The sequence below is a fragment of the Arachis ipaensis genome, chromosome B9, assembly GCF_059453495.1.
Source record: "Arachis ipaensis isolate K30076 ecotype BB chromosome B9, ASM5945349v1, whole genome shotgun sequence".
Lineage (NCBI taxonomy): Eukaryota > Viridiplantae > Streptophyta > Magnoliopsida > Fabales > Fabaceae > Arachis > Arachis ipaensis.
In genome coordinates, this window is record NC_142444.1 from 55,586,878 (window position 1) to 55,614,564 (window position 27,687).

At 38.4% G+C, this 27,687-nt stretch overlaps 2 protein-coding genes and 1 non-coding gene across 3 annotated transcripts in view; 2 read left to right on the top strand and 1 right to left on the bottom strand.

Moving 5' to 3' along the window:
* Positions 1 to 27,687, top strand: part of LOC148544724 (uncharacterized) — a 199,100-nt gene that overhangs the window by 135,075 nt on the left and 36,338 nt on the right. The gene's annotated exons all lie outside the window — the stretch shown is intronic.
* Positions 21,328 to 21,435, top strand: LOC148544728 (small nucleolar RNA R71). Its single transcript, XR_015901842.1, has one exon. It is a non-coding gene; the product is annotated as a small nucleolar RNA R71 (small nucleolar RNA).
* Positions 26,898 to 27,487, bottom strand: LOC148544729 (uncharacterized). Its single transcript, XM_088498979.1, has 2 exons — positions 27,138 to 27,487; positions 26,898 to 26,913 (listed from the first exon to the last, which is right to left on the bottom strand). The coding sequence occupies exons 1-2, from the start codon at positions 27,485 to 27,487 to the stop codon at positions 26,898 to 26,900; spliced, it is 366 nt and encodes a 121-aa protein (XP_088355105.1).

Here is a 27,687-nt window from a genome sequence, read left to right on the forward strand (position 1 = left end):
TGGACCACCCAAGAGCTGTCTTGTGTGTCCTTAGCACTTGAATTAGTGCTTCCTCTTCCGGTGGATTTAAATCAGAGCTTATGATTACCGGAAAAGTGTCACCTTCTCCCAGAAATGCATATTTCAGGGATGGTGGTAATGGTTTGAGCTCGGGTTTAGGAGGTGTTTCCTCTTCCTGAGGAAATTTCAGAAGTTCTTTTAGTTCCTCTAATCCTCCAGCTTAGGCTGAACATCTTTAAAGATGTCTTCCAGCTCTGATTCGAGACTCTCAGCCATGTTAACCTCCTCTACCAAGGAGTCAATGAGATCAAATTTCATGCAGTCTTTTGGTGTGTCTGGATGCTGCATGGCTTTGACAGCATTCAACCTAAACTCATCCTCATTGACTCTCAGGGTTACTTGCCCCTTTTGGACATCAATGAGAGTTCGTCCAGTTGCTAGGAAAGGTCTTCCTAGAATGAGAGTAGCACTTTTGTGCTCCTCCATTTCCAGCACTACAAAGTCAGTGGGAAAGGAGAATGGCCCAACCCTGACAATCATGTCCTCAATCACGCCTGATGGGTATTTAATGGAGCCATCAGCAAGTTGGAGACATATCCGGGTTGGTTTAACTTCTTCAGTTAAACCAAGCTTTCTGATAGTGGATGCAAGTATTAGGTTGATGCTTGCCCCAAGATCACATAAAGCTGTCTTGGTGCAATTACCCTCTAATATGCATGGTATTAGAAAGCTTCTGGGATCTTTAAGCTTTTCTGGAAAGCTTTTCAGAATGACTGCACTGCATTCTTCAGTGAGGAGAACTCTTTCAGTTTCTCTCCAATCCTTCTTATGACTCAAGATCTCCTTCATGAACTTGGCATAAGAAGGTATTTGCTCAAGTGCCTCTGCAAACGGAATCTTTATTTCAAGAGTCCTGAGATAATCTGCAAAGCGAGCAAATTGCTTATCCTGCTCCTCTTGGCGGAATTTTTGAGGATAAGGTATCTTGGCTTTATATTCCCCAACCTTAGTTGCTGCAGGTTTATTTCCTACAGAGGTGGTTGGAGAAGCCTTTTTAGAGGGGTTGTTATCAGCACTTGTGAGTGTCTGATCCCTCACTGGCATTTGACTGCCAGGGTTAGAAGCTGGAGTGGCGTTGGACGCCAACTCCTTACTTGTTCCTGGCGTTTGAACGCCAGAACTGAGCTTCCATTGGGCGTTTGACGCCAAATTCTTGCTTGTTTCTGGAGTTTGAACGCCAGAGTTATTCCTCACTGGGCTCTTACTGTCCTCAGAGGGATTTTGGATAGCAGTTTGTTCTTTTCTTGGCTTCCTGTTGCCTTGAAGTGAGGTATTTAATGTTTTCCCACTTCTTAATTGAATTGCTTGGCACTCTTCTGTTATTTGTTTTGATAACCGTTGTTCTGTTTGCTTCAACTGTACCTCCATATTTATATTAGCCATTCTTGTGTCTTGTAGTATCTCCTTGAATTCGGCCAGCTGTTTTGTTAGAAAGTCTAATTGCTGATTGAATTCAGTAATTTGTTCTACAGGACTGAGTTCAGCAGTTATTGTTTTAGCCTCTTCTTTCTTAGAAGATTCACTATTTAGGTACAGATGCTGATTTCTGGCAAATGTATCAATAAGCTCTTGAGCCTCTTCAATTTTCTTTCTCATGTGTATAGATCCACCAGCTGAGTGATCTAGAGAAATTTGAGCTTTCTCTGTAAGCCCATAATAGAAGATGTCTAACTGCACCCATTTTGAAAACATTTCGGAGGGGCATTTCTTAGTATCTCTCTGTATCTCTCCCAGGCATCATAAAGAGATTCATTAGCTCCTTGATTAAAGCCTTGGATGTCCAGCCTTAGCTGTGTCATCCGTTTTGGAGGGAAGTATTGATTCAGGAATTTTTCTGACAGCTGTTTCCATGTCCTTATGCTAGCCTTAGGTTGGTTATTTAACCACCTCTTAGCTTGGTCTTTTACAGGAAACATTAATAATCTGTAGACATCATGATCTACTTCCTTATAATGTACTATGTCAGCAATTTGTAAAAACTGTGCCAGAAACTCCGTAGGTTCTTCCTGTGGAAGACCGAAATACTGGCAACTTTGTTGCACCATGATAATGAGCTGAGGATTCAACTCAAAGCTACTGACTCCAATGGAGGGTATACAGATACTACTCCCATATGAAGCAGTAATGGGGTTGGCATATGACCCCAGAGTCCTTCTGGACTGTTCAATTCCACTTAGATCCATGATGGAGAAAAGGGAATTGATATGAATAGCAAATAGAATATATTTTTATTTTTATTTTATTTTTATTTTTTTTAAAAAGAGAGTGAAAGAAGAAAAAAATGAAATAAAATAACTAGAAATTAAATATAGATTTCAAAAATTAAGAATAAAAAATTTTAAAACTAAAATAATTACTTAATTAAGAAGATTTGAAAAACTTTGGATATGATTTTTGAAAAAGATTTTAGATTTTGAAATAGAAATCTGAATTTTAAAAGCAATTTTCGAAAATTCACTTTAAAATAGAGAGAAAAGATATTTTTTTATTTTTTGAATTTTATAATGAAAGAGAAAAACACACAAAAGACACACAACTTAAAATTTTTAGATCTAATGTTCCTTATTTTCGAAAATTTTGGAGGAAAACACCAAGGAACACCAAACTTAAAAATTTTAAGATCAAAACACAAGGAAGACTCAAAAACACTTTGAAGACTCACAAGAACAACAAGAACATGAAGATAGAATACCAAACTTAAAATTTTTAGAAAACTTACATAAAATTTTCGAAAACAAAAGAAAAGCTAACAAGAAAACACCAAACTTAAAGTTTGGCACAAGATTTAATCAAAGAAAAATTATTTAGAAAAAATTTTTAAAAAGAAGATAGCCAATTACCAAGAACATAAGCACCACGCTCTAGCCAATTGAGCTATAAATTTAACGTATTTTAATATTGTATATAAAATTTTCCTTGGAAATTGATATTTTGAAAAAGAACAAGAAAAACAAGAAAAGACACAGAACAAGAGAAACTAAAGATCAAACAAGGAAAATAAACAAGAACAACTTGAAGATCAAAAAATAACAATGAACATTAATTCGAAAATTTTAAAGGAAAATAAAGACATTCAATTGACACGAAACTTAAAATATAAAACTAAACTCAAATAGAGAAATTCAATTATTAGTAAAAAAAAATTTCAAAAAATTATTTTTGAAAGAGAAAATAAGGATTCTAAAATTTTAACAAGAACAATAATAAAGACTCAAAGACAAATCACAGATTAATAAAGAAAAATAAAAATCTTTTGAAAGATTTTTGAAAAGAAAGTAAAAGACTCTAACCCAAAAGACAAAATCTTCCTAATCTAAGCAACAGGATGAACCGTCAGTTGTTCAAACTCGAACAATCCCCGGCAACGGCGCCAAAAACTTGGTGCATGAATTGTGAATCACGCTTTTCACAACTCGTACCACTAACCAGCAAGTGCACTGGGTCGACCAAGTAATACCTTACGTGAGTAAGGGTCGAATCCCACGGAAATTGTTGATTTGAAGCAATCTATGGTTATCTTGTAAATCTTAGTCAGGATATCAATTATATTTATCAGTTTGAATGGCGAAAAATAAAAGAGCATGAAATAAATACTTGTTCTGCAGTAATGGAGAGTATGTTGGAGTTTTGGAGATGCTTTGTCTTCTGAATCTCTGCTTTCTCCCTGTCTTCTTCTTCACGCACGCAAGGTTCCTCCTATGGCAAGCTGTGTGTTGGTGGATCACCGTTGTCAATAGCTAACATCCGTCCTCTCAGTGAAAAAGGTCCAGGTGCGCTGTCACCGCACGGCTAATCATCTGTCGGTTCCCACTCATGTTGGAATAGGATCCATTGATCCTTTTGCGTCTGTCACTACGCCCAGTCCTTGTGAGTTTGAAACTCGTCACAGTCATTCAATCCCTAAATCCTACTCAGAATACCATAGACAAGGTTTAGACTTTTCGGATTCTCAGGAATGCTGCCAATGGATTCTAGCTTATACCACGAAGATTCTGATTAAGGAATCCAAGAGATATTCATTCAATCGAAGGTAGAACGGAGGTGGTTGTTAGGCACACGTTCATAGGTTGAGGATGATAATGAGTGTCACGGATCATCACACTATCATATTGAAGTGCAAATAAACATCTTAGATAGAAACAAGAGTGTTTAAATAGAAAACAGAGATAATTGCATTAATTCATCGAAACACAGCAGAGCTCCTCACCCCAACAATGGAGTTCAGAGACTCATGCTGTCAAAGAGTACAAAGTTCAGATCTAAAATGTCATGAGGTGCGAAATAGACCTCTAAAAGTTGTTTAAATACTAAACTAGTAACCTAGGTTTACAGAAAATGAATAAACTATGATAGATAGTGCAGAAATCCACTTCTGGGGCCCACTTGATGTGTGCTGGGGCTGAGACTTAAGCTTCTCACGTGCCTAGGCTGTTTCTGGAGTTAAACGCCAGGTTGTAACCTGTTTCTGGCGTTCAACTCCCATTTGTAACCTGTTTCTGGCGTTTGACGCCAGACAGCAACATGGAACTGGTGTTGAACGCCAGTTTACATCGTCTATCCTTGAGCAAAGTATGGACTATTATATATTGCTGGAAAGCCCTGGATGTCTACTTTCCAACGCAATTGAGAACGCGCCAATTGGACTCCTATAGCACCAAAAAATCCATTCCGAGTGCAGGGAGGTCAGAATCCAACAGCATCAGTAGTCCTTTTTCAGCCTGAATCAGATTTTTGCTCAGCTCCCTCAATTTCAGCCAGAAAATACCTAAAATTACAGAAAAACACACAAACTCATAGTAAAGTCCAGAATTGTGATTTTTATTTAAAAACTAATAGAAATATAATAAAAACTAACTAAATTATACTGAAAACATACTAAAAACAATGCCAAAAAGCGTATAAATTATCCACTCATCAATTGTGCAGGTGGTCTTGTCTGTCGCCCTATATAGAAGTTCTTTTCCTTTCCTTTTCTGGTGGCTATCCTGAAAGAAGAGAAAAAGAAGAAAAGTAACCTAGAAACAAAGATAGAAAACAAAAAAAATATGAGTGTTAATGCCAAATAATAAGGGTCTCAATTACATGGTAGCTACAACATGCAAGTGAGAAAATAATAGAAGCACATGGCATACTAGTGGTGCAAAATTTGCAACAAAAGGGAAGAGAGTGTGGGTAATGCAGGATAGTATAAGCTCATGTCAATGCAAAAGGAATACTGGTATTATAAAAAGTAGCATTGACTTATGATTAATAACACCCAACAGTTTAAAACAAGTCACGAAACACCAAAATTATTCAAGATGCACAGTTCAATAAGAAAATTTAACACCAATAGAAAAATAATAAATTTAGAAAAGAAAATAAAAATATGCACAAAATTAAAATGCAATGAATGAAAGTATGCAGATAAATTAAGTAAAATAGAATGAAAGTGAAGAAGGATGAGAAGTTAAAGAGATGAAGAAGAAGAAAGTAAGAAAGGAGGAAGAAAGAATAAGAAAAGATAGAAGAAAGAAGAAAGAATGATAATAGAAAGATAAGTAGGATTGGAGAAGAAAAGATAGGAATTCTGGCGCTGATCTGGATAATCTGTGCGTCGCATGCGACGCGGACGCTTGGAGCATGCGATCGCGTGGTGTGTGATAAGTTCAGGTGACGCGGACGCGTGGGTCACGCGATCGCGTGACCTGATTTGTGCTATTGGCGTGAGAGCAGCCGTGCGTTCGCGTAACTCTCTGTTTTAAATGCGTTTTACCAAAATTTAGGGTGACGTGTTCGCGTGGGTGACACGATCGCATGAATGGCCATATTTTGAAAACGACGCGGATGCGTGGGGCACGCGTTCGCGTGATAGGGCTTGTGCTTTCAGCACGAGTTCAGCCCAGCTCCATCATAACTCTCTGCCATACACCTCTTTACGTCGATTTTGTAAGGCCACGTGTTCGCGTGGGTGATGCGGACGCGTGGGAGGCTCTTTTTCAGAATGACGCGGACGCATCATTGACGCGGTCGCGTGGGCATGTTTGTGCCTAAGGCACGCCTCCAGCCACGCTTTCGCGTGACTCTCTGCTTTTTTTCTTCTCGTGTCGAAGGCACCTATGACGCAGACGCGTCGCGTGCGTTTTTATTTTTTTTATTTTTTATTTTTATTTTTTTATGCAATATGCAGAATACAGAGTACAGAATGTAGATGATTATGCAGAAATTATGAATGAACACGAATAAAAATAAAATAAAATAAAACTAAGAACAAAAAGGAAAGAATATACGATGGTGGGTTGTCTCCCACCTAGCACTTTTAGTTAAAGTCCTTAAGTTGGACGTTTGATGAGCTCCCTATTATTATAGTTTGTGCTTGAACTCATCCAGGAATCCCCACCAATGTTTGCAATTCCAATAGCCTCCGGGATCCCATACTAGTTGCATAAAGCCTTCAAGTAAGTTAAAGCAGGTGACAAGGCCCCAAGAGTGTTGATTGCTAGAATGAATTCCGAGGTCCCAAATCTTGCTTTTGCACCCGTCTTCTTGTTGACTATCTTTGTTCCAACTGGGTAGTAAGCAATCCGAATTCTCACTGAGGCGTCCAAACAGCTTCCTAGCCCCATACAATTTAGTATTCTTCCAACCATGATAATTCAGCCGTGAGCTTCCTACCACAATAAACCTAGGATTGTGTTGCCAACCACTAACTATCTCCTTCTTACTCTTATAGCCACAAAGAGCTCTAAGTTGCCTATCCGTCTCAAGCAAAGCATATTCAAGTGGGATAATTAAGTTTAGAGATGAGAGATTTACCCATTTGAATGAAGGGATGGATGGTTATGGCTTTGGGGGAGAGGTCTCCAACAACCTTGGCAAGGTGATCTCCAGCTCCATTCCCTTGGGCTCCTCTTTGACAACTTCCACCTCTTTGCAAGCTTCTTCAATATCAACCTCTTCCTCTTGGTAGCTTTCTTCCAATTCGATCTCTTCTTCATTGTTCACCAAGGGCATGGTAGGTTGTGCTTCTTCTTCTTTAATTTCCATGCCAAGTCCAATGGGAGAGGATTCAATTGTAGATAAGGATTCATCAATAATTGAGTCCATCTCTTGATCAACCTCTTCAAAGTCTTCAATCAGGCTATGCCTTAGAGGTTGTACACCCTCCTCAACATCAATTTTAAACGTCTTTGAAAGAGGCTTTATAACTTGACTTTCCCATGGAGGTTCAACATCTCCTAAGTCTTCAACCACTTCCTCCTCTTTAGTAATTACTGCTTTATCCAGTTGTTTTAGTATAAAATCGTACTCATCCTTGATGATTTCCTTTTCAACTATTCCTTCATCTTCAAGTACAAAATCCAGCTCCTCCTTGTTGTCTTCGTTCACTAATTCTTCAACCACTCCTTCGACTTCAAGGGTCTCTACTACCTTCACCTGTTGGGCCTCCTCTAGCTTCTTATGAAGTATGGATTCGTGAAGATGATTCCTTCTTTCTTGTTCCATATCAATAGCACAACTGGGATCATCTTGCTCTTGGATTGATGGATGTGGGTGCTCTTCCATGGAGGGTGGTGATGGGATGGGAAGATTATTATGTGGTTGAAAAGGAAGCGCACTAAAGCTTGAGGGTTGAATATTGGAGGTAGAGGGTTGGTCCATGCGGGATATAAGTGCTTGAAGAGTAGAGGTGAGACTAGTGATAGAGGCAAGTATGGTATGAAGCTCTGTTTGTCCTTGGTGAATAATACCAATGGTGTTGTCATCCAGTGGAGGTTGGGGTGGATATGGGTTAGGGTCATATGGAGGTGAATGGTGTAAAGGGGCTTGTGAGTATGGTGGTTCAAAGGTGTGTTGGGGAGGTGATTCATAAGCATATGATGCGGCTTGTTGGTAACTACAAGGGGTCCACCATATCTATCATCTTGGTATGCACCTCGGAATGGCTCTTGACCATAGTAATTTGGTGGATGTTGGTTGTCACGAAGGGGTCCACCATATCTAATGTCTGGGCATGCATTATAGGATGGTCGTTGTCCATGGTATCTTGGAAGGTGTTATTGCCGAAAGGGTTGATCAGATCCTCGTGGCTCCTTCCAACTTTGATTGTTCCGACCTTGATGCATGTTCCTGTTATAGCTTCCATTCCTTCCAACAACATTAGAACCAAACTTGAAACTAGAGGTGTGAGAATTCATAGTAGCAAAAAAATAAAAACAAAAACTAATAAAAAAATTAATGAAAATAAACTCCTAAAACTAGAAACACTGACAACAATATAAGATAAAGATTTGAAAAAAGGTTTAAATTTTGAAAAAGTTTGATTTTTAAAATTTTAAATTTAAATTTTTGAAATTTGAATTTTGAATTTTAGAATTTAAATATTGAAATTTGAAATTTGATTTTGAAAAAGATTTTTTGAAATTTTAAAACTAAGATAAGATAAGATAAAAATTTTAAAATAAAAATCAGAAATTTTTTATATATAATTTTCAAAAAATAAATTAAAATAAAGAGAAAAGATATTTTTGAATTTAATGAGGAAAGAGAAAAATAATAAAATGACACCAAACTTAAAATTTTTAGATCAAGAAAACAACCAAGAACAACTTGAAAATCAAGAAAGAACAAGGAACATTATTTTTGAAAATTTTAATAACTAAATAAAAACTAATAACCTCTTAATTTACGAAAAAGCAAAAATAAAAACAAAATTAAAAACAAATAAACAAGCAAAAAGCAAATATTTACAATAACCAATAACAAGGCACATGTTTGCAATTTCCCGGCAACGGCGCCATTTTGACGAACTGGACTTTTGCTAGTAGAGAATATTATAAAAATAATCACGTTGTAAGTATAGTTTCTAAACCAGCAAAGAATCCTTTAGTACAAAAACTTTGGTTGTCACAAGTAACAAAACCTAATAAAATTTGTAACCGAAGTATTTAAACCTCGGTTCGTCTCTCAAGGAATTGCAGGGAAGTATGATTTATTATTGGTTATGGAAAAAGTATATTTTGTTTTGGGTTTTTAAAATAAGGAACAAGTAATTTAAATGACAAGAAAAATAAATTAATAATTAGAAAATCTCTTGGCAAGGTATGAGAACTCGAAATCCTATCCTAGTTATCGTTATCAGGTGTGATGAGAATTGGATTTGCTCCCACTTAGTTAACCCTTACAAAATAAAGGAAAGTCAAGTGGACCAATTAACTTGATTCCTCAACTCCTAGTCAACTCCTGTGGAAAGACTAGCTTTAGAGGGATCCAAGTCAATCAGCAGTTTCTAACTCTCAATCAACCGTTGAGTTTGATAACTCAAGTGTTACCAATTACTTAACCAGAGCCAAAAGGGAGAAAATCTACTCGAATAAAAATGCCTTCAGATTGGAAACAGCAGTAACATAAATAAAAGAAAGAAATCTTAAATCTGAAATACCTCAAATTAAATTAAATAGAATATTCAAATCTAACATGGAAGGATTCATAAGCCAATTTGGCAACATTAAGTAAAAGCATTAGAGTAAACAAAAGTAGAAAAAAAATCATAAATTAAAGGAATATTGAACCTGGAATGAAGAGACAATCCTAAAATTAATAGAAATCCTAAATCTTAAATCCTAAGAGAGAGGAGAGAGCCTCTCTCTCTAAAAGCTACATCTAAACCTAAAATTATGTGAATGAATGTTCTTTGTTGTCTCTCTGAATGAATGGATTGATTTCCCCACTTTATAGCCTCTAATCTGTATTTTTTGGGCCAAAAACTGGGTCAAAAACAGCTCAGAAATCGCCCTCAGCGATTTCTGGTACGTACAGGTCGCTGTAAAGTCATGCAGAAGCGTCATCCACGCATTCGCGCGGATTGGATTTTTGCCAGGTCACGCATCCGCATAATCCACGTGTGCGAGTCATCTGGCTTCAAGGCAGCTATAGTAAATTATATATCGTTGCGAAGCCCCAAATGTTAGCTTTCCAACGCAACTAGAACCGCATCATTAGGACCTCTGTAGCTCAAGTTATGGTCGATTTAGTACCAAGAGGTCAGGCTGGACAGCTTTAGCAGTTCCTTTAGTTTCTTGTATTCCTTCCACTTTTGCATGCTTCCTTTCCATCCTCTAAGTCATTCCTGCCCTATAAACTCTGAAATCACTTAGCACACATATCAAGGCATCGAATGGTAATAAGAGAGGATTAACAATTAATAAATTTAAGACCAAAGAAGCATGTTTTCAATCATAGCACAAAATCAGGAAGGAAAATGTAAAACCATGCAATTTATATGAATAAGTGTGCAAAGACTTGATAAAAACCACTCAATTGAGTACAAGATAAACCATAAAATAGTGGTTTATCAGATACTAAATTGATAAAAACCACTCAATTGAGTACAAGATAAACCATAAACCATATTAATAATTGTTGTTGTTACCCAGCCAACGTTTGTGTTCTAAATTGTGTGCATATACAGAATACACACATTATCTTTTATCATACCACACACATCTTACTTTTCCTCAATTGTTGTTCATTTGTTTACAAAGCAACCGGAGCCCCCGGAGCCCACCAGCTGAAGGTGGAGCCTCATAGTCCTTCATCCCCCGGATCATGTGCATGCACAGAGGACCGTCCAGAATTTAAGTGTGGGGGAGGATCGCCAACTTCAAGGGGGGTAAAATTTCGTTTCTCAGACATTTTGCAACATTCTTCTTTTTTTGTCCCTTTTTCTTCAATTTTGCAATTTTTGTTCTTATTTGCACTTGGTTTAGTTTGTTTATATATATATATATATATATATATATATATATAGTGCTTATACTGTTATGGTAGTAAATATTGGAATTTGCATGGTTGAGTAAATAAGTTTTGGTAAAACAACAAAGAATTTTTAAGAAATCTCTTTTTGGGCATTCCATTGATGAACGAGGTATTCTTATGCCGGTTAGAAATTAGCAATGAATTCAATCGTGAGTATAGTCTAACCAACACGCAAATATCGCACCAAACAATTCTAAAATCTATGACCAAGAGTATTGATCCCGGGTCATTCTCCCTAGAAATTGCCTTAGAATGCACATCATTGATTAGGAAGTCTTTTGTGGTTTTAAGAGTTGGTACAAGAATTCAAGCTATCAAAAGTAAACAACAATTAATTGAGATAAAAGCCTTGGCTAAGGGTAAGTATTGGAAGTTTCATCATTATAGTTTCCTTCAATTGTGATAAGAGTTGATTATTGCTTCACTTAGTTAACTGCCTAATAATGGAGGAAAGTCAAGTGAGAGTAACTAACTTGAGTCACAAGTCATAGTCTCACCCTAGGGAAGTCTAGCTTTAGTGCACTCCAAGTCAATTAGCAATTCTCAATTTCTGATCAACAATTGATATCCACTACTCAAGTGTCTCCAATAACTTAACCCCTAAGCCAAGTAAGAGAAATATACTCCATAGCTAGGGTTGTCATTATCACAAATAATTGGTAGGCAATCATAGAAGACATGATGTAATTGAGAGAAAAGAATTGAATTAAATCTAACTAATCCAAGCAATCATCAACAATCAAACAATTGAATGAAATTCCTCAATTCATTAATCAAAATTCAAAGTAACAAAGTCACAAATCTAGATCCAAGAGATAGAATCAAAAGAACACTAATTGAGAGTAGAAGAATAGTAGATCTACAACTTATATCAAAGTAAAAGTGAATTAGCAATGTAATCTCCTCCCATTCATGCATGTTTCCTTCACTCCTCTTAGCTATTTTTGCCCTATAACTTCTGAAACCACTTAACAAATGGATCACGTCATCGAATGGTAATAGAGGAGATTACAATATATCAATTTTAATGCAAAAGAAGCATGTTTTCATCTATGAAGCAAATTGGGGAAAGGAACACAAAATCATGCAGTTTTATATGAATAAGTGTGGAAGATCATTGATAAAACCCTTAAAATCTATACATGATAAACCCTATAAATGGGGTTTATCAACCTCCCACACTTAAAGTATAGCATGTCCTCTTGCTAAAGAAAAGCAAAAGACCAAAGGATCATAAGAGAGTGAGACTCATGGGATGCGATCTACCTACATGAATGCAACTAGGGTGTATGCTACTATCTACTTGGTCAAGAGCAATTCAATCTTCCTAGGACACACACACACACACACACACACACACACACACACACACACACACACACACACACACACACACACACACACACACACACACACATATATATATGCACATAGGGCAAAATGATGGGCAATGTATGAACTCTACAAATTTTAGTCATCAAATTGAAATATGCATAGCTTGCATAAAGAATGCTCGCGAGAGCCGGGAGCAAGGAATTGAACTTCGAACCCCTCACCGGAAGTGTTTGCACTCTATTCGCTCGGTGTATAGGGTTGATTACTCAATCCTCCCCTACTTCATGCTCTTCCAAAATTTGTTCTTCCTCTAATCAATCAAAAATTGTTCTATGCATGCATACGTATATCATGATGTCTTTCCTTAGGTTGTAATGGGGTTAGGGTTAAGGTAGGGTTATATATTTGGTTAAGTGGGTTAAAAATTGAATACTTTGATTAACTTAAGCTCCCCTCCTAACCTATATAACATCCTATACGATTATGTACTAACCTAACTACCCATTCCTCACTCTTTTCAAATACTCATGCATTTACTTTTGATCATTATACATATGCATTGATTTGCCTTGGAGTCTTACTTTGGGGCATTTTGTCCCCTTTTATTGCTTCTCTTTTTCTTCTTTCTATATTTTTTTCTTTTCTTTTCTTTTTCTATTCTTTTTTTTTTCGCTTTTATTTTATTGTTTTTTTATATATACTTTTTCTTTTTGTTTTTCTCATCATCATTTTTTTTTCTCAAACTATATATAAGAATATCAATGCATAGGGTCTATACATTTAATCAACACATGAGTATGTATCCACTTCCCAATATTTTTAACAAAAACAACAACATGCTCTTACCTCAACCGATGCTCCCCCCGTTTTCCCACACTTGAATGGCACCCACGCACTAGCCTAAGCTATTCAAGGATTTAAATAGGACATTCATGGTTTTCCGCTTTTGGCTTGTGATGTGCTAAGATTAAGAATAAGTGGGTTAAGCGTAGGCTCAAAATTGGTTGCAAAGGTTGTTATAAGGTAAGGTCATTTGGGTAAGCAACTAAGTTAATTGATGGCCTCAATCATGTACATGTATTCATACATATAACAATGGACATATAGAGTCAAACAAATTAAGGATCACAATCATAGAGAGAGAAAAATGCACACAAGAAGGGAAGTAAGTGGCTAGAAGATGTAGCCACGCAATTAGGCTCAAAACTCACTTGCTTGTGTTCTTGGCTCAAAATCCATGTTCCAAATTACATTCTTCAAACAAGTTTAGCATAAAAACTTTTCAAAATTTTCAAAATTGGTAGGGTCGCCCTAAAATTCTAGCTTCCTAGGAGAGAAGTCATTACTCTAACCAAGTGGACTTATTAAAAGATAACTAACATGCAAAGGATATCAAAAAGTGAAAAACCTAATTATGCAATCTACCCTAATTAACAAAAGAGATTCAAAATTTATTTGGGTGTTACCTATGAAGACCGGTCGGCCGACCGACCAACTTCCCCACACTTAGAAATTGGCACGGTCCTCCGTGCCTTGGGTGAGACGTAATGGTTGATCGGCTTCCGAGCGTCCATCATCTTCTTCATTATCGCTATCGCCATCATCGGTGCCGGTGGACGTGGAAATATCCGGTTCTTCCATAGGTGGTGCTAAGTAACTTAGAAGCTTCTTGACAAAAGTGTATCGGCGTTGGTTGCATCGCTCATAATGATCAAGCTTCTTGTGGAGGTCCTCTATGAGTTGCATGGATGATTTTGGTGGTGTGGTTGAGGTGGTGGGAATGCTCATAGGGATTGGTATGCGAAATTGTGATCCTCAACAATGGCTCCTGATGAGCGGATAATTTATACGCTTTTTGGCATTGTTTTTAGTATGTTTTTAGTAGAATCTAGTTACTTTTAGGGATGTTTTCATTAGTTTTTATGTTAAATTCATATTTCTGGACTTTACTATGAGTTTGTGTGTTTTTCTGTGATTTCAGGTATTTTCTGGCTGAAATTGAGGGACTTGAGCAAAAATCAGATTCAGAGGTTGAAGAAGGACTGCTGATGCTGTTGGATTCTGACCTCCTTGCACTCAAAGTGGATTTTCTGGAGCTACAGAACTCAAGCTGACGCGTTTCCAATTGCGTTGGAAAGTAGACATCCAGGGCTTTCCAACAATATATAATAGTCCATACTTTGGCCGAGTTTAGACAACGTAAAAGGGCGTTGAACGCCAATTCTACGCTGTTGTCTGGAGTTAGACGCCAAAAACACGTCACAAGCCAGAGTTGAACGCCAGAAATATGTTACAAACTGGCGTTCAACTCCAAGATTGACCTCTACACGTGTAACATTCAAGCTCAGCCCAAGCACACACCAAGTGGGCCCTGGAAGTTGATTTATGCATCAATTACTTACTTCTGTAAACCCTAGTAACTAGTTTAGTATAAATAGGACTTTTTACTATTGTATTAGACATCTTTGATCAGTTTTATGCTATCTTAGACTTTCATGGGGGCTGGCCATTCAGCCATGCCTGAACCATTATCACTTATGTATTTTCATACGGTAGAGTTTCTGCACTCCATATATTAAGGTGTGGAGCTCTATTGTTCCTCAAAGATTAATGCAAAGTACTACTGTTTTTCTATTCAATTCAACTTATTCCGCTTCTAAGATATTCATTCCCACTTCAACCTGAATGTGATGAACGTGACAATCATCATCATTCCCCCATGAATGCGTGCCTGACAACCACTTCCGTTCCACCTTAGATTGAATGAGTATCTCTTGGATCTCTTAATCAGAATCTTCGTGGTATAAGCTAGATTGATGGCGGCATTCATGAGAGTCCGAAAAGTCTAAACCTTGTCTTTGGTATTCCGAGTAGGACTCTGGGATTGAATGACTGTGACGAACTTCAAACTCGCGAGTGCTGGGCATAGTGACAGACGCAAAAGGAGGGTGAATCCTATTCCAGTATGATCGAGAACCTCAGATGATTAGCCGTGCTGTAACAGAGCATTTGGACCATTTTCATAAGAGGATGGGATGCAGCCATTGACAAGGGTGATGCCTCCAGACGATTAGCCATGCAGTGACAGCGCATCGGACCATTTTCCAGAGAGGATAAAAAGTAGCCATTGACAACGGTGATGTCCTTACATAAAGCCAGCCATGGAAAGGAGTAAGACTGATTGGATGAAGACAGCAGGAAAGCAGAGGTTCAGAGGAACGAAAGCATCTCTATACACATATCTGAAATTCTTACCAATGATATACATAAGTGTTTCTATCCTTATTTTCTATCTATTTATTATTTATGTTCGAAAACTCCATAACTATTTTAAATCCGCCTGACTGAGATTTACAAGGTGACCATAGCTTGCTTCATACCAACAATCTCCGTGGGATTGACCCTTACTCACGTAAGGTTTATTACTTGGACGACCCACTGCACTTGCTGGTTAGTTGTATCGAAGTTGTGAATGAAAAACGATTTATTAAGACGTGCGTACAGAGTTTCTGGCGCCGTTGCTTGAGATCACAATTTCATGCACCAGCTCCCAAAGACTTGGTGCTCTTAAACGTGAATCACACTTTGTCACAACTCCGCACAACTAACCAGCAATTGCACTGGATCGTCCAAGTAATAAACCTTACGTGAGTAAGGGTCGATCCCACGGAGATTGTCGGCTTGAACCAAATGGTAAATTGATGATTAAAATATAAATGAAATATAAAATAAAGATAGAGATACTTATGTAATTCATTGGTGAGAATTTCAGATAAGCGTATAGAGATGCTTTCGTTCCTCCTAAACCTCTGCTTTTCTACTATCTTCATCCAATCATTCCTACTCCCTTCCATGGCAAGCTGTATGTAGGGCATCACTGTTGTCAATGGCTACATCCCATCCTCTCTGTGAAAATGGTCCAATCCGCTGTCACTGCATGGCTAATCATCTGTCGGTTCTCGATCATACTGGAATAGGATTTACTATCCTTTTGCGTCTATCACTACGCCCAGCACTCGCGAGTTTGAAGCTCGTCACAGCCATCCCTTCCCAGATCCTACTCGGAATACCACAAACAAGGTTTAGACTTTTCAGATCTCGGGAATGGCCATCCATGGGTTCTAACTTATACCAGGAAAACTCTAATATCTCGGACTCGGTCCCCTGTATTAGATATCTAAGAGATATTCATTCTAGCTTGTTTTCATGTAGCACGGAAGTGTTTGTCAGGCACAAACTCGTAAGTGAGAATGATGATGAGCGTCACATAATCATCACATTCATCATGTTCTTGGGTGCGAATGAACATCTTAGAATAGGAATAAGCTTGAATTGAATAGAAAAACAGTAGTACTTTGCATTAATTCATAAGGAACAGCAGAGCTCCACACCTTAATCTATGGTGTGTAAAAACTCTACCGTTGAAAATACATAAGAACAAGGTCCAGGCATGGCCGAGAGGCCAGCCCCCATGATCTAAGAACTAAACGTCCCAAGATGTTCCAAAAGATCTAAATACAATAGTAAAAAGTTCTATTTATACTAAACTAGTTACTAGGGTTTACAGAAATAAGTAAATGATGCAGAAATCCACTTCCGGGGACCACTTGGTGTGTGCTTGGACTGAGCATTGAGCTTTACACGTGTAGAGGCTTCTCTTGGAGTTGAACGCTAGTTTGTAACCTGTTTCTAGCGTTTAACTCCACTTTGCAACCTGTTTCTGGCGTTTAACTCCAAAATGCAACATGGAACTGGTGTTGAACGCCAGTTTGCATCGTCTAAACTCGGGTAAAGTATAAACTATTATATATTGCTGGAAAGCTTTGGATGTCGAATTTCTAACGCAATTGAGAGTGTGCCATTTGGATTTCTGTAGCTCTAGAAAATCCACTTTGAGTGCAGGGAGGTCAGAATCCAACAGCATCTGCAGCCCTTCTTCAGCCTCTGAATCTGATTTCTGCTCAAGTCCCTCAATTTCAGCCAGAAAATACCTGAAATCATAGAAAAACACACAAACTCATAGTAAAGTCCAGAAATGTGATTTTTATTTAAAAACTAATAAAATTTTACTAAAAACTAACTAAATCATACTAAAAACTATGTAAAAACAATGCCAAAAAGCGTATACATTATCCGCTCATCACAACACCAAACTTAAATTGTTGCTTGTCCCCAAGCAACTGAAAATCAAGTAGGATAAAAAGAAGAGAATATACTATAAATTCCAAAATATCAATGAAACTTAGCTCCAATCAGATGAGCGGGACTAGTAGCTTTTTGCCTCTTGAATAGTTTTAGCATCTCACTTTATCCCTTGAAGTTCAGAATGATTGGCATCTATAGGAACTTAGAATTCAGATAGTGTTATTGATTCTCCTAGTTTAGTATGTTGATTCTTGAACACAGCTACTTTATGAGTCTTGGCCGTGGCCCTAAGCACTTTGTTTTCCAGTATTACCACCGGATACATAAATGCCACAGACACATAACTGGGTGAACCTTTTCAGATTGTGACTCAGCTTTGCTAAAGTCCCCAATTAGAGGTGTCCAGGGTTCTTAAGCACACTCTTTTTTTGCTATGGACCTTGACTTTAACCGCTCAGTCTCAAGTTTTCACTTGACACCTTCACGCCACAAGCACATGGTTAGGGACAGCTTGGTTTAGCCGCTTAGGCCAGGATTTTATTCCTTTAGACCCTCCTATCCACTGTTGCTCAAAGCCTTGGATCCTTTTCATTACCCTTGCCTTTTGGTTTTAAGGGCTATTGGCTTTTTCTGCTTGCTTTTTCTTTTTTTCTTTCTCTTTTTTTTTTTGCCATTTTTTTTCTTCTTTTTTTTCGCAAGCTTTTGTATTCACTGCTTTTTCTTGATTCAAGAATTAATTTTATGATTTTTCAGATTATCAAATAACATGTCTCCTTTTTCATCATTCTTTAAGAGCCAACATATTTAACATTCATAAACCACAATTTCAAAAGACATATGCACTGTTCAAGCATTCATTCAGAAAACAAAAAGTATTGTCACCACATCAAAATAATTAAACTAGTTTCAAGGATGAATTTGAAACCATGTACTTCTTGTTCTTTTGTTTTTAGAACATTTTTTCATTTAAGAGAGGTGATGGATTCATATTCATAATTTTAAGGCATAGACACTTAGACACTACTGATCATATAGTAAAGACACAAACATAAATAAAACATAAAGCTCAAAATTAAAAAAATAGTAAAATAAATAGACAAGGAGATTAAAGAATGAGTCCACCTTAGTGAGGATGGCGTCTTCCTCTTCTTGAAGAACCAATGGTGCTTTTGAGCTCCTCTATGTCTCTTCCTTGCCTTTGTTGCTCCGCCCTCATAGCTCTTTGATGTTCTCTAATCTCATGGAGGATGATGGAGTGCTCTTGGTGCTCCATCCTTAGTTGTCCCATGTTGGAACTTAATTCTCCTAGGGAGGTATTGATTTGTTCCCAATAGTTTTGTGGAGGAAGGTGCATCCCCTGAGGTATCTCAGGGATTTCATGGTGAGGAATTTCCTCATGCTCTTGTTGAGGTCCATGATCTCTTGTTTTGCAGTCAAATGCTCTACTACTGAGCTATAGACCCTTGAGATGAATCTTTCCATCACCCATGACTCGGAGGTGGAAGCTTTTACCTTTCCTTTTCTCTTTCTTGAGGTTTCTCTGGCCTTAGGTGCCATTACTGGTTATGAAAAAACAAAAAGCAATGCTTTTACCACACCAAACTTAAAATGTTTGCTCGTCCTCGAGAAAAAGAAGGAAGAAGGTAGTAGAAGAAGAAGAAAATGGAGGAGATGGAGGGAGGTGAGTGGTTCGGCCATGTGTGGATGGGTTTGGGAGGGGAGAGTGGTGAAGAGGTGATGGGGAAGAGTGATTGAGGTGATTGGTGAAGGGTATTTGGGGAAGAGAGTTATGAAAAGGTGTGGAGAGGAGAGAAGAAGTAGTGGGGATCATGTGGGGTCCACAGATCCTGAGAAGATTCTGTGGGGTCCACAGATCCAGTGGGGTCAAGGACTTAACATCCCTGCTCCAACTAGGCGTGTAAAACACCCTTGCTGTGCAATCCTAGCGTTTAACGCCAGACTGCTGCTTGTTTCTAGCGTTAAACGCCCAAATGTAGCCTGTTTCTGGCGTTTAACGCCAGGTAGATGCTTGCTTCTAGCGTTAAACACCAGCTTGGTGCTTGTTTCTGGCGTTTAAACGCCAGAATGCTCCTCCTCCAGGGTGTGTTATTTTTAATGCTGTTTTTCATTTTGTTTTTGATTTTTCAGTAGTTTTTGTGACTCCACATGATCATCAACCTAATAAAACACAAAAATAATAATAAAAATAAAATAGATATAATTAAATAACATTGGATTGCCTCCCAACAAGCGCTTCTTTAATGTCAATAGCTTGACAGTGAGCTCTCATGGAGCCTCACAGATGTTTAGAGCACTGTTGGAGCCTTCCAACACCAAACTTAGAGTTTGAATGTGGGGGTTCAACACCAAACTTAGAGTTTAGTTGTGGCCTCCCAATACCAAACTTAGAGTTTGACAGTGGGGGCTTTGGTTGACTCTGCAGTGAGAGAAGCTTTTCATGCTTCCTCTCCATGGTTACAGAAGGAGATCCTTGAGTTTTAAACACAAGGTTGTCCTCATTCAGTTGAAGAATCAATTCTCCTCTGTCCACATCAATCACAGCTCTTGCTGTGGCTAGGAAGGGTCTTCCAAGGATGATGGATTCATCTTCATCATTCCCAGTGTCTAGGATTATGAAATCAGCAGGGATGTAAAGGCCTTCAACCTTTACTAACACGTCCTCTACTTGTCCATAAGCTTGTTTTCTGGAGTTGTCTGCCATCTCTAATGAGATTCTGGCAGCTTGCACCTCAAGGATCCCAAGTTTTTCCATTACAGAGAGTGGCATTAAGTTTATTCCTGATCCTAGGTCACACAGAGCCTTCTCAAAGGTCATGGTGCCTATGTCACAGGGAATTAGGAATTTACCAGGATCCTATTTCTTTTGAGGTAATTTCTGCCTATCCAATGCATTCAGTTCATTGGTGAGCAAGGGAGGTTCATCTTCCCAAGTCTCATTACCAAATAATTTGGCATTCAGCTTCATGATTGCACCAAGGTACTTAGCAACTTGCTCCTCAGTAACATCTTCATTCTCTTCAGAAGAAGAATACTCATCAGAGCTCATGAAGGGCAGAAGGAGGTTTAATGGAATCTCTATGGTCTTTAGATGAGCCTCAGATTCCTTTGGTTCCGAAAAGGGAAACTCCTTATTGGTCACTGAGCGTCCCAGGAGGTCTTCCTAACTAGGATTCACGTCCTCCTCCTCCCTTGTAGGCTCGGCCATGATGGTCAAATAAATGGCCTTTCACTCTCTCTTTGGATTTTCTTCTGTATTGCTTGGGAGAGTACTAGGAGGAGTTTCAGTGACCCTTTTACTCAGCTGGCCCACTTGTGCCTCCAAATTTCTAATGGAGGACCTTGTTTCATTCATGAAACTGAAAGTGGTCTTAGATAGATCAGAGACTATGTTTGCTAAGCTAGATGGATTTTCTGCTCAGAATTCTCTGTCTGATGCTGAGTGGATGATGGAAAAGGTTTGCTATTGCTAAACCTGTTTCTTCCACCATTATTAAAGCCTTGTTGAGGCTTTTGTTGATCCTTCCATGAGAAATTTGGATGATTTCTCCATGAGGGATTATAGGTGTTTCCATAGGGTTCACCCATGTAATTCACCTCTACTATTGCAGGGTTCTCAGGATCATAAACCTCTTCTTCAGAAGATGGCTCTATAGTACTGTTGGATGATTCCTTCAATCCATTCAGACTCTGAGAGATCATATTGACTTGCTGATTCAATATTTTGTTCTGAGCCAATATGGCATTCAGAGTATCAATTTCGAGAACTCCCTTCCTCATAGGCGTCCCATTACTCACAGGATTCCTTTCAGAAGTTTACATGAATTGGTTATTTGCAACCATGTCAATGATTTCTTGAGCTTCTACAGGCGTTTTCTTTAGGTGAATGGATCCACCTGCAGAATAGTCCAATGACATCTTTGATAACTTAGACAGACCATCATAGAATATATCCAGGATGGTCCATTCTGAAAGCATGTCAGAAGGACACTTTTTGGTCAGTTCCTTGTATCTCTCCCAAGCTTCATAGAGGGATTCACCTTCCTTCTGTCTGAAGGTTTGAACATCCACTCTAAGCTTGCTAAGCATTTGAGGAGGAAATAACTTGGCTAAGAAAGTCGTGACCAGCTTATCCCAAGAGTTTAGGCTGTCTTTAGGTTGAGAGTCCAACCATATTCTAGCTCTGTCTCTTATAGCAAATGGGAAAAGCATAAGCCTGTAAACCTCGGGATCAACCCCATTGGTCTTAACAGTATCATAGATCTGCAAGAATTCAGTTAAGAACTGAAAAGGATCTTCTGATGGAAGTCCATGAAACTTGCAGTTCTGTTGCATCAGAGAAACTAATTGAGGTTTAAGCTCAAAATTGTTTGCTCCAATGGCAGGGATTGAGATGCTTCTTCCATGTAAATTGGAATTTGGTGCAGTAAAGTCACCAAGCATCTTCCTTGCATTGTTATTATTTTCGGCCATATCTCCTTTTTCGAAAATTTCAGTCAGATTTTCTCCAGAGAGTTGTGCTTTAGCATCCCTTAGCTTCCTCTTCAGAGTCCTTTCAGGTTCAGGATCAGCCTCAACAAGAATGTTCTTATCCTTGTTCCTGCTCATATGAAAAAGAAGATAACACAAAAGAAAATATGGAATCCTCTATGTCACAGTATAGAGGTTCCTTTATGTGAGTAGAAGAATAGAAGAGTAGAGGAAGGAGAAAAGAAAAAATTCGAAATTAAATTAAAATAAAAGGAAAATATTTTTATTTTTATTAATTAATTAGAATTCGAAAATTTTAAAAAGATAAATGAAATTAAATTAAATTAAAATTTAAAATAATTAGTTAATTAAAAAGAAATTTTAAAAAAGAGGGAAGGAGTTTTCGAAAATTAGAGAGAGACAATTAGTTAGGTGGTTTTGAAAAAGATATGATTGCAATTTATTTAAAAAAAGATATGATTGAAAAGATATGATTGAAGAAGAAATTAAAAAGATTTGATTTTGAAGAAGATTTTGAAATTAGCAATCAAAAAGATATGATTGAAAATTAAAAAGATATGATTTTGAAAATTAAAGTTGATTACTTGACTAACAAGAAACAAAAAGATATGATTTTAAAATTTAAAGATTGAACTTTTCTTAATAGGCAAGTAACAACTTGAAATTTTTGAATCTAAAAATTAAATGTTAGTGAGATTTTCAAAAATATGAAGTAAGAATAGGAAAAAGATTTTGAAAATCAATTTTAAAAAAATTCAAAATTATATAAAAATAAATGAAAAAGATTTGATTTTTGAAAAAGATTTGAAAAGATAGATTTTTAAATTGAAAATTTTGTTTGACTAAAACAAAAGATATGATTTTGAAAATCTTTGACTAATTCAATGCAATTTTCGAAAATTAGGAGTAAAATAAGGAAAAGATATTTTTTTATTTTTGAATTTTTAATAAGGAAAGAGAAAAACATCAAAAAGACTCAAGACATAAAAATTTTGGATCAAAACAAAGGAAATATGCAAGAACACTTTGAATGCAAAGATGAACACCAAGAACACTTTGAAGATCATGATGAACATCAAGTATGTATTTTTGAAAAATTTTCAATAAAAGAAAACATGCAAGATACCAAACTTAGAAATTTTTAATATTTAGACACTAAGAATTCAAGAATGCATATGAAAAACAAGAAAAGACACAAAACAAGAAATATTAAAGATCAAACAAGAAGACTTATCAAGAACAACTTGAAGATCATGAAGAACATTATGCATGAATTTTCGGAAAAAAATTTTTTAAGGAAAAATTAAAAAAAATATGCAATTGACACCAAACTTAAAATTTGACACTAGACTCAAACAAGAAACATCAAATTTTTGGTTTTTATGATTTTATTAAATTTTTTTTGGTTTTTTCGAAAATTATTTTGGGAAAAATGAAAAAGAAGAAAAAAATTTTTTTTGTATTATTTTCGAAAATAAGAAATAAAAAAGTTTAAAAATAAAATAAAATTACCTAATCTGAGCAACAAGATGAACCGTCAGTTGTCCAATCTCGAACAATCCCCGGCAACGGCGCCAAAAACTTGGTATGCGAAATTGTGATCCTCAACAATAGCTCCCAAAGACTTGGTGCTCTTAAACGTAATTCACACTTTGTCACAACTCCGCACAACTAACCAGCAAGTGCACTGGGTCGTCCAAGTAATAAACCTTACGTGAGTAAGGGTCGATCACACGGAGATTGTCGGCTTGAAGCAAGCTATGGTCACCTTGTAAATCTCAGTCAGGCAGATTCAAATGGTTATGGTAAATTGATAATTAAAATATAAATGAAATATAAAATAAAGATAGAGATACTTATGTAATTCATTGGTGAGAATTTCAGATAAGCGTATAGAGATGCTTTCATTCCTCCTGAACCTCTACTTTCCTGCTGTCTTCATCCAATCATTCCTACTCCCTTCCATGGCAAGCTGTATGTAGGGCATCACCGTTGTCAATGGCTACATCCCATCCTCTCTGTGAAAATGGTCCAATGCGCTGTCACTACATGGCTAATCATCTGTCAGTTCTCGATCATACTGGAATAAGATTTAATATCCTTTTGCATCTGTCACTACGCCCAGCACTCGCGAGTTTGAAGCTCGTCACAGCCATCCCTTCCCAGATCCTACTCGGAATACCACAGACAAGGTTTAGACTTTTCGGATCTCGGGAATGGCCATCCATGGGTTCTAACTTATACCACGAAGACTCTAATATCTCGGACTCGGTCCCCTGTATTAGATATCTAAGAGATATTCATTATAGCTTGTTTTCATGTAGAACGGAAGTGTTTCTCAGGCACGCGCTCGTAAGTGAGAATGATGATGAGTGTTACATAATCATCACATTCATCATGTTCTTGGGTGCGAATGAACATGTTAGAATAGGAATAAGCTTGAATTGAATAGAAAAATAGTAGTACTTTGCATTAATTCATGAGGAACAGTAGAGCTCCACACCTTAATCTATGGTGTGTAGAAACTCTACCATTGAAAATACATAAGAACAAGGTCCAGGCATGGCCGAGAGGCCAGCCCCCATGATCTAAGAACTAAACGTCCCAAGATGTTCCAAAAGATCTAAATACAATAGTAAAAAGTTCTATTTATACTAAACTAGTTACTAGGGTTTACAGAAATAAGTAAATGATGCAGAAATCTACTTCCGGGGCCCACTTGGTGTGTGCTTGGGCTGAGTATTGAGCTTTACACGTGTAGAGGCTTCTCTTGGAGTTGAACGCCAGTTTGTAACCTGTTTCTGGCGTTTAACTCCACTTTGCAACCTGTTTCTGGCGTTTAACTCCAGAATGCAACATGGAACTGACGTTGAACGCCAGTTTGTATCGCCACTTTGCAACCTCCTCTGTGATGGGAACTTGTCTTCGATGCACAAATACCGTGCAAGGGATGAGGAGTGGTAATTGGTGTAAAATTCTACCACACAAGACAAGTTTGCTTCACATGGCTTCCTCAATAGGAACTCCCATTGCCGCTGCTCGATGCGGGGCATCACAAATGGAATGACATGAGTCGGAGGGGCTAGAAGAGGCTCCGCATGATAGTTCCTTTCTTTGATCAAGGGGTAGGCAAGTTTGCAATAGCGGTTGGGGAACTTGTTCGGGTCTCTAGCCGGTTTGTCCTTTTCCAAAACATCAATGTTAGCAACGCTCCTTGTCTTATTGAGGAGGGGCTTGGCTCTAGGTGCTTGTTGTGCTTCGCTAGTGGACCGGGGAGGTGCCTTCTTGGATGCCTTTCCTTTGTCTTTCTTGATAACCATCCTAGAAAAGAGGGAAAGGTGGCAAAATTAAGCGTAAAGAAGCACCAAGAGATAATAATCATGCAAGTGATAAAGCATAAGAGAATAAGTGGCTCAGATACATGACAGCTGCAACATGTAACTAAGGCAACAATGAAAATCATGGCCAATCACTAGCATGGGATGTAGGAGTGGTATAGGCATGCAAACAATAAGCATGAGAAGCATACACTCTCAACATTAATAATAAGAGGCAAGAGTTAGGGGATGAGCATGTAGAAATGAAGCAAGTGTAGTAAGCTCAATGCACATATGAACAAGCAAGTGAATGAGAAAGAACACTAAAATAGAAGACACTAAGTCAAATGTAACTCCAAAAAGTCATGTGGGTCTTCCATCAAACACTTGGTGTGCATCCCTTTTTATGACAAAAATGAGAGAAGGGTGACAATGTAACATCCCATAAAGCATTATCAAACATCATAGCATACCACACATTGTAAGGAAAAGCAATTAAGACAACCCAACTCATCAATGCAAGAGTAATCTCCACTTTTAACACCCATAAGCAAAGGAAAACGAAAAAGAAAGAAAATCCAACAAACAAACAAAACATGAATGGAAACTAACTACGAGGAAGAGTAAGGGAATGCAACTAGTAAAAGGAAGAAGGAAAAGAGAGAACTAAACAAGAAAAGAAAATGAGAAATACCTTGAGAAGAAAAAGGGAAATGGGGTATGTAAGTGAGAGAGAAGGTGATGAGGGTGTGAGAGGGGAGAGGGGAAAGAGAGGTGTGGGACCGCCGGAGGTGGTGGTTGCCGCCAGTGGTGGCGGAAGAGAGGTGCTAGAAGTGGTAGGAGGGGTAGAAGTGAAGAAGAAGGGTGATGGTGAGAAGGGGGGAGAGAAATTGAAAGAAAAAGGCGTGCTCTAATGCAATTGGGTCGCGAGACCGGCGCGCGCGCGCCATGCACGCGTGCGCGTGCATGGGCAAAAATCTGCAGGGGCGCAGACGCGCACAATGCGCGTTCGCACGAAGTGGGTGATAGCGGATGTGCGTGCGAGCGCCAGGTGCACCTGCGCCTGCATCTGGGTTGTGCCCTCAGCACAATGTGGGCACAACTTTGGCTCAACTCTCGGAAAAAAATACCAGAAAATAAATTTTCACGATCGACGCGGACGCACACAGTGCGCTGGCGCGTCGATATGCATTTTCTCCGAGGTGTGCGAGCGCGCCAGGTGCGCGTACGCGTGAGTCGAGTTAGGCCATTGGCATGATATTAGCCCAACCTTGGCATAACTCTCGGGAAAATGGCTCAGGATTGCATTTGGCAACATCGGCGCGACGCGGCTAGTGCGCGTATGCGTGCTTTGCGCGAATGGGGCCATAGGCGCGTACGCGCCAGGTGCGCGCACGCGTGAGTGGCATTGTGCCTGGGGTTCAGAATTGGCACAGAATTGGCACAACTCTCTGGAAAATGACCCAGGAGCTGCGAATGCCTATGGGCGCGTACGCGCATAGTGCACGCACGCGCCCCCTTCCCCCCCCCCCCCCCCTTTTTTTCAGAGACATGAAGAATGCCTAATTATCATGAATTTAGTGGCCAAACAAGCCAAAGTGTTCAAAAACACCCAAAACTCAATGCAATACCCAAAGATGGGGTGTTCTTCTACCACACAATCAATCCATCCATTGAAAAATCAATGCAAATCTTCATGAACAAGTTATCTAAGGTATTCACAATCAAATCTAATCAAACAATACTATAGCTAAGCAATCACAAAACAATGAAGAATTCAAGACTATATACAAAAGGGTAAAAAAGATAGATCTCACCATGGGGGGTCTCCCACCTAGCACTTTTGTTTAATGTCCTTAAGTTGGACTTTCACTAGCTCATTGTTCTTTGCCAAGAAGTGCATCTTCCAAAAGGAATACATCAATCTCCTTGTTGCTTTTCATTTGCTCACCATGATACAACTTGAGACGGTACCCATTGACCTTGAAGATATCCGGACTTGAGGGATGGCGCAAATGGTAAACCCCATAGGGTTCCGCTTTCTCTACTTGATATAGGCCTTCCCATTTTGACCTTAGTTTTCCGAGTAACAATCTCAATCTAGAATTGTAAAGGAGGACTAGATCACCAGCTTTAATGTCTTTACCTCTTATGCTCTTATCATGCACGGCTTTCATTTTCTCCTTGTAAAATCTAGAGTTCTCATAAGCTTCAAGCCTCAAACATTCCAACTCCACTAATTGTAGCTTCCTCTCAACTCCGGCTCCACCCAAACTTGGATTGCACTCCTTGACGGCCCAATATGCTTTGTGCTCTATTTCCATCGGTAAGTGGCAAGCTTTGCCATACACCAACCGAAAGGGACTTATGCCAATTGGCATTTTGTATGCCGTTTGGTAGGCCCATAATGCATCGGTGAGCTTAGCACTCCAATCTTTCCTATTGGGTTTCACAATTCTTTCCAAGATGCATTTAATCTCCTGGTTGGAAACCTCGGCTTGGCCGTTTGTCTATGGATGGTAGG

Excerpts from the sequence above, each read along its gene's own strand:
- LOC148544729 (XM_088498979.1), bottom strand. The coding sequence starts at position 27,487 with ATGGAAATAGAGCACAAAGCATATTGGGCCGTCAAGGAGTGCAATCCA.